The sequence below is a fragment of the Ceratotherium simum genome, chromosome 3, assembly GCF_057802395.1.
Source record: "Ceratotherium simum simum isolate JZ-2026a chromosome 3, ASM5780239v1, whole genome shotgun sequence".
Taxonomy (NCBI): domain Eukaryota; kingdom Metazoa; phylum Chordata; class Mammalia; order Perissodactyla; family Rhinocerotidae; genus Ceratotherium; species Ceratotherium simum.
The window spans coordinates 39,112,714-39,120,746 of NC_141902.1; the positions used below are offsets into that span (position 1 = coordinate 39,112,714).

At 47.0% G+C, this 8,033-nt stretch overlaps 1 protein-coding gene across 2 annotated transcripts in view; it reads right to left on the reverse strand.

Moving 5' to 3' along the window:
• Positions 1-7,682, reverse strand: part of PLA2G4E (phospholipase A2 group IVE) — a 62,134-nt gene extending 54,452 nt beyond the window's left edge. For both annotated transcript variants that reach the window (XM_087429120.1, XM_087429119.1), the window contains exon 1: positions 7,500-7,682. In XM_087429120.1, the coding sequence (XP_087285246.1) occupies positions 7,500-7,682 (183 nt within the window). The remainder of the gene's footprint in view (positions 1-7,499) is intronic.
• Positions 7,683-8,033: the final 351 nt, after the last annotated feature.

The window sequence follows — 8,033 nt, forward strand, 5'->3', positions numbered from 1 at the left end:
GCCAACTTGGCAAGGAGGAGAGGGGAATCATTGTAATTTAGATATTAAGGGCATGTTTTATAGGCTTTTGGATAATATTCATAGCATCAAATTTTAGAAACAACCTAGATGATGTGATGGTATATTATGTAGCCATTTTTAAAAATCTTCTTTTTTAATGGCAGAGGAAAATGATCACTATTTGCTGTTAGGTGGAACGGACAAGATTCACAATATAAGTTCAATTTTACATGTATAAATATATGTATATATAAACAAAACTGATTTCTATGTATATATATGGCTAGAAAAAAGACTGAAAGGAAATATATTAAAGATGTGAGAGCTTATCTCTGGATGATGAGATTATTGGGAATATTAATTTTCTTTTTGTGTGTGTGTGAGGAAGACCAGCCCTGGGCTAACATCTGTTGCCAATCCTCCTATTTTTGCTGAGGAAGACTGGCCCTGAGCTAATATCCATGCCGATCTTCTTCCACTTTATGTGGGACACAGCGACAGCATGGATGACAAGCTGTGCGTCAGTGTGTGCCCAGGAGCCCAACCCCAGGCCGCTGCAGCAGAGTGCCTGCACTTAACCACTATGCCGCTGGGCCAGCCTGGGGAATGTTTATTTTCTTTATTAAACTTTTAAAATTTTCTAATGTCTATACTGAACATATATTACATGTTCTTTACAATCAGAAAAACCAATTTTTAAAAAAGAGCAGAAATATTATATGTTAAATAGATTAAATTATTATATGTTAAATAAATGTTATTATATGTTAAATAAATAAAGACACAGGGAAAGAAAACTAACATTTATTTCATGCCAACCTTGTGCCAGGCCACCATACCAGATATTTACATATGTCAACTCTGTAGAAAGTACCCAGGTACGTTCTCTCATGTCCATTCTCTGAGAGTAACAGGAAGCACTGAGTGAGGACAGGTCAGGCAGGGCCACCCAGGGGAGGAATTTTTTCTCAAGGGCTGGGAGGCCCTCTCCTCCTCCCACCAGGCAGCTGGCCCACTGCCCACCCTCTGGATCCTCCTCTTTCCCCAACTGAAACATCCACATGGGGTGAAGAAGGGGGCAAAGCCATAATGCAGTGAAAACTTGACGGAAGCAGATACCAGAGCCCTGGACAGCAGAGTCTTGAAACTGCCGAATATGGAAGCTAACTGTGGGTGTGAAAAGGGCTGTCCAGCACAGCAAAGGATTACGCTGATGTTGTGTCACACCTGACGGTAGAAATGGGGTCTTTGTGGGTAGGTAGATTTGACCTGAATGTAAGATAGAACTTGGTCACTTCGGAGGTAATAATTTTCTATTGTTGGAATTATGCAAGGGGTACCTGCCTGGGCAGCACAGAGTTGACTCCTCTACTGTGCAAGAGATTGCTCTAGAATCCAGGTGATCTGTTTCAGCTTTGAGATTCTGTTACTCTCTATCCAGCCATGCCCCTGAGCCAGGGGACAGTTTGTTAATTCTGTCAGCTGCTTGAAGTGCTCATGGGAGAGGCCTTCCGAAGGCCAGGCCAACCTTTGTTGCCTAATATGTAAGTGACTCCAATGGTGGGAATTTCCTTGGGCAGGGAGGGAGGGAGGGCAGGGCTGGCCTGCCTGGTGAGGGAGATATTTGGGGCAGACAGGTCTTTGGCACCCCGTAAGTCAGGGTCTGTGGATGGCCATCCACTCTACCTTCTTAGACCCCAGAACTCACCTCGCAGGGCAGCTTTAACAGGAACATGGGACCTTTTGTCCTGCGTGGCTCTCACCAGCCCCCTGACACACCCTCACAAACGGCAGGTGGGTAGGGAGCACCTGCAGTACAGAGGTGAAGGATGACAAAAAAAAACAACAACAAACCACAAAGCAAAGAGGCCACCAACAAAACACTTACAACAACACGACTTCACAGACTAGTTGGAGGCTACGCCCACACAGACAAACGTAGAGGAAAGAAGAGCTTTGGAGTCAGAGAGACCCGAGTTCACACCTGGCTATGGTGCTTACTAGCTGGGTGGCATCAGGCAATTACTTTTTCTCTCTGAGAATCATTTTCCTAATCCGTAAAATTGGGTGGATGGTACCTATCTTGCAGGATTGTTGAAAAGATTAGAGATTATGTATGTATGTGACCGGCAGGCAGAGTCTGGCATATAGTAAACCTTAATAAATTATAGCTATTGCAGTTTTTATTATTTTTGCTACAGGAAAAATAAACTGGGAAGAACTAACTAAGTGAACTTGGATGGCAAAGAACCCAAAGGTCAGAATGGGCTGGAGAAGTCAGGGAAAGCTTCATTCACTGATGACAATGACCTTTGTGCACCTGCTAAGTGTTGGGCACTGTGCTACAGTTCTGGGTGTCAAAGAGGGGTGGTCTCTGCACGTGGAGCTTCCAGTGAAGTGGAGTTGATAGACAATGAACAAATAAAGAAAAGGTCGTTTATAATCATAAATTGTGATGTCCTATCAAGGAAAAGAACAGGGTGATGAATAAAAGACACTAACAGAGGGAACCTGATTTGGATTGGGGGAGAAGTCAAGGATGACCTCTCGGAGCAAGCAGTCTTTAAGCTAAACTGTGGGCTGCAAAGAAGAGCCTTCTAGGAGCGGGCACAGCATATGCAAGGTGCTGAGAGGTGGAAAAGCTGGTGTGTACAGGAACTGAACATGTATATCCAGGGCATCGTGAGTGAGGAGTGATGCGGTGAGAAATGTCTGGGAAGGTGGCCAGTTGGCTGGATCACCATGAGGCCTTGAAAGACTTGGTAAGGATTTGGTATTTTATTTTAAGGGATTGGATGCTATTGATGGTTATTAAGCAGAGAAGTGACGTGAATAAGGTCATTCTGGCTACTGTGTGGGGAATGGACGGGGTGAGGCTGGAGGTGGGAAGGTGAGTTGTAGTGGCTCAGGCGGGAAACGAATGGAGACCAAAGGTGAGGGGCAGAGATGGAGCGAAGTGATGGGATTCAAGAAGTATTTCTGGATAGAACCTACACAGTATGATGATGGATTAGACAGGAAGGGCGGGCAAAAGAGGTCCAGTGGGCTTCAGTAATCTGCTGGGAAAAGGGGTGTGGTCCTGAAGGGAAATTGGTAAGTACCAAGGTGGAGGGCAGATGGGGATAGACTGGGGAACTGACCTTGAGCTAGGCAGGAAGTGTGGTCCAGGTTGGGAAAGGCAGCAGAAGGATGGATGGAAGAGCATTCCAGAGGGGAGAGCAGCAGAATCCAGGTGAAGAGGTGGGAATGAGCTTGCCTCATGCCATGTAGGTGGCACAGAGGAGGGCGAGTCCTGCCAGGAGGGAAGGGTGGGTGCTGGGCCATGCGTGTGTAACAGGAGTAGGGAGGAAGCTAGGGTGGGGCCTGGTTTCGCCAGGCATCTGGAGCCAGGCAGAGGTATCAGCCTTGATGTCATAGATAATGGGACGCTGTGCAGGCTCTTGGGCCAGCAGCCAGCCAGGCAGTCACCATCACTCAATGTCCCAGGTCTGTGCCAGAGGCTGCAAAGACAGGAATAAGCAGCCACAAAGCTTGTGCTCCCTGAAAATATTTACTGATAACCTACTCTGATAACAGACAAGGACACTTATAGAGAAAGTCTCTTGGCTCCCAGGACACCACCTTCTCCTTGGTTTCTTCCAATCTCATTGGCTATCCCTTCTCAGTCTCCTTTGATGGCTCTTCTGCCTCTGCCTGGCATCTGGAAGGTGGAGAGCAGAAGAGCATGTACTTCCACCTCTTCTCTTATCTCTTCACCCCATCCTTTGGAGATCACATCCAGCTCCATGGTTTAAAAAACTGTCTATCTTGTGCTTTATATATTCAAACTGACTGTGTCCCTATCTCCTGAGTTCCCAACTTGCATTTTTAACTGCCCACCTGACATCTCCACTTGGATATATAACATGTATCTCAAATTTAAAATGTCCAAGACAGAAACCTCCAGTCCCCTCCACCCCAACCCATGTCTACCTTGGTGTTCCCCAGCTGAGTAAGGGGTGCCTCCAAGTTATTAAGGCAAAAACCTAGGAAGCATCTTTGATTTCTCATTCCATACCCAATCGATCAGCAAGTCCTGTCAGTTCTACCTCCAGAAAAATCCAGAATCAGTCGACTTCTACCATCCACTACTACCACCCTAATCAAGCCACTGCCATTTCCTCCTGGGTACAGCAAAAGCCTCCTCGCTTGTCTCCCTGTTTCCCCTCTTGCCCTCCAGGCAATCCATTCTCCGCAGACCAGCCAAAGTGATCTGTGTAAAACACAAATCAAACAGAGTCAATCCTCAGATTAAAACCCTCCAGTGGCTCCCCTCTGCTTCAGAGCTACTGATGCTGTAGCATCTGGGCCAGCGTAAGGCTCTGACCTCATCTTCTACCACTGACCTCTCCCTCCCTTCTCCTCTTCTCTGCTCCCCAGACACACTGGTTTTCTGTTTCTAGAACAGACCCAGCTTGTGCCCACCTCAGGGCCTTTGCACTTAGAATTTGCTCTTTCTGGAACATTTTCCCGTCAGTCTTCTCATCGTTCTGATCTTGATTCAAATGTTACCATCCTATCTGATGCCCCCGCCCTGCTACCAGTCACTCCTATCACATATTTTGTTCTGATATCTTTGACATAGAAATAGTCATATTTATTTATTGTCTGTCTCTCCCATTAGACTATAAGTTTCAAGAGAGCTGGATCTTGTCTGACCTGCTTGGTGCTCTATCTCCCACTCCTGGAACAACACTAGGTGCACAGTGGGAGCTCAATAAATATTTGTTCAGTGAATGAATAAATGCTTTGGATGTGGTTCCTGGTCTTCCTGAGACAGAAGATAGGTAAAAAGCCACCGGAAGAGTTACCTAACAAAACAGTCAGGAAAAGGTAACTCTGAGAGCTGATTCACAGCTAATCTGATAAAGTGATTTTTGCTGAAGTATTCCTGGATGATAATATGCTACCCAATAATGCCAGCCTCTAACGAGGCCCTAGAAAGACAAAGGTACAATCCACAGGCTGGTCCTGGAGGGAAACCCTTCAAGGACCAAAATGGAGGGCAGATGAGGAGCTATTTGAAGATTGAGGGGTCCTTGTGGTTCCCTTAAAATTTGCCATGTAAGAAATTGAGGACTCCTCTGTCACCAAATGCACACACATCCTCTCCAAACATATGTGCCCCCCCACATACCTACACTCCCTAGCATTAGACCCCCTCTTGCACAGCTGACTGTGATTCTTCTTATCTCATTCAGATATTTCATAAAGGTCTTAGGGAATGACCAGTTGATCAGTTTCTGAGGAACTCCTTGGAAATTTGCAAAAATAAAGCACCTATAAAAACTCTGACATTTCACGATAAATCTTAATAAATTATAGTACAGGCACACAACAGAATATTATTCAGCCATTAAAGTGACAATTATGAAGTTTAAGTATCAGCCTAGAAAACATTCATGACTATAATTTTAGGTTAAGAAAAAAACCCTGGGCATAGATCTGGTATAAATATTTCCAGCACAACTATATCAACATTATCTAATGAGAAAAAAGACCAAAAGAGAGTAGTTATTGTATTAAGTTAATGGATTATGGTGGATTTTTCCTTTATATTTCCACACATTGTTTGAAATTACTTTTACATACACAAAAATGAAAATATTGAGATGAAATACAATGTCTTTGTGTGGTTGCCTCTGTCCCAGCCGTGTGGCCTTTCTGCTCTTCCTCAAGCAGCTGGAACAAGACAAGTTGCCGTGGACACAGCCTCATTCCCGAACCAGGCATGGGGATGACGGGGACAGAAGGGAGGAACTAATCATAAAGTCATAACAACAACAACAACAATGGTCAACACTGTTCCAACTTTGTAAGCTCCAGTCACTCTGCTAAGCATGTTATTTATTCCTCACATCCTTTGCTCCCCATAGAAGAAGAAACTGAAGTCTGAAGAGGTTAACTGGTCTGAGGTCACAGGACTGGCAAATGACAGAGAAAGGAATCAAACCCCAGTCTGAATCCATAGCCCATGCTCTTGGCCACTCTAATGAGGACAAAACTCTTACAAATATTGAACCATCGTGTTTTAATGGCTCTCGTAAACTTTCGGCCAGTCACTTCTAAGTGTGAGTCAGGAGGCCTCTGAAGCCAGGGCAGGCACAGGCAGGCCCCTGACCTCTCTAGCAGGCAAGAGCCAGGTGCCTCTCCCGCTGCAGCATGTCAGGAGCAGGCCTGGCCTACTGGACCACAGAGAGTTCTGGAAAGGAGGTAGAGTCAGGAAGAGGAAGGGGAGGAAAGCCTACTCTTTGGGGGCTGGGGGTTGCAGGAAGGGTGGGAAGGTATGGGGTAGAGAGTTCAAGGGAAGCGCTGGGGTTGGACTCATGACCACTCTTCACTTGTGACTCTGAGACGAGTCACTGGCAGGGGCCCTGGCGCTTCCATGGGGCAGTCAGCTTGGGCAAGGGGTAGAGTGCTGTCCTCAGGAGGATTGGTCATCCCTCCAGTAGCCCTCAGTTACCTTGTATGGTGGACATTGGGTTGACAGCTGCAGCTATGAAGTGGGACCTACTGGGGCCAGGCAAGGTGACCTCATGGTTGAGGCCCAGGGTGGACACACCAAGCCAGGGTCCAGACAGAGGGTGAGGCAGAGACAGAGGGGTCCATAGGAGGTGAAGGGACCGTGACAAGAGCTCTCTGTGAGTGAGGCCCAGGCCCACAGAAGGAAGCGAGGTCACCCCCTGTAGTGCTCAGCCTGGCACTGTCACTGAGACCACAGCAGCCAGAAGGGCACAAGAACACTGCCCCCTCCCCAGTCGCTGGGAGCCTACAGGAAGCTCACTCACCCACCCAGAGGAGAAGCTGGGGGAGGCAGATCTGGACCCACTGATCATTACCTAAAGACACTGTTCAATTTTTGTAGCCCACTAAATTTTCCAGATGGGACATACTTATTCAGGGTTTTCTCTTCACTGACCAATAGCTGGGGTCCATGAGGAAGGCCAAATCACACATCCCCTCCAACTCCCTGAGCTGCATGTAATTACATTTATGACCCTGCCCTGCCACTATGCTGGCTGCACAGTGTGAGCGTCTATTCTGTGCCAGGCACTCTGCTAGGTCCCTCACTTGCAGGATCTTGTCCACTCTCCTCAGTATCACATCAATAGAAATATCTTCTGTCTCAGATCTCCCATTGACTAGCTGTGAGAACTCAACCCCTCAGAGCCTCAGTTTCTTCCTCAAATGGCGACATTAATTCTTAGCGGAGTGTCAGGCACATAAAATGCGCTCAATGAAAGGTCGTCACTATTGTAGTTCACAGCTCTTTTGGGCACAGGGGCAGGTAAGGACAGGTAGATGAGGGGGTGGGGGTGAAGGGACTCCTCTGGGAAAGAAAGGAGTTAACAACACAAGCTCTTAACTCTGCAGCAACGCAGGCGATCTCATTTAGAGTCAGGAATGTGGCGGTAAGATTTAAGGGGCCAGGAGCCCTCTCCCCGGGAACACAGACATACCTGAGAGCCCCAAGGGGCCATGGGAAGTAGAGGTGGGAGATGGGGAGTTGCCAGGTCCTGGGCGTGCTCAAGCGCATTGACATTTCTTTCTGACCTCCTGTCTTCTTCATCCTCCTGCAGGCTCTGTGGGACAAACACATCAGTTCCCAGGCCAGGACAGCCTTCCGAGGCCTGGAGAGTCATTTCAGCCACATCCACGTCCACCTCTCTGGGGCTCAGGACAGGCTGTGTGGAGCTGGGGCTGGTCCTTCACAACAAGGCATCTGGACATCCTTGGGAAATTTCAAGGGATTTTTGCAAAACAGTAAAAGCAATGCCATTGGATGCCTCCTGAAGATACATAAGCCTGATGAATTATTAAGTAGGTGAAGGAAGTCAGGGCTTAGCTAAAGGAGTCCCACGTCTCTGTGAATATTTCAAACAATCTGGGCCTATTTTGATGGAAAGAACGTTGTGCTGCATGAAAAGTAAGCAGGGAGCTAGAATTACGCTCACATAGGACAGCACTTGGTCAAGGGAGGCTTGCATTTCCGA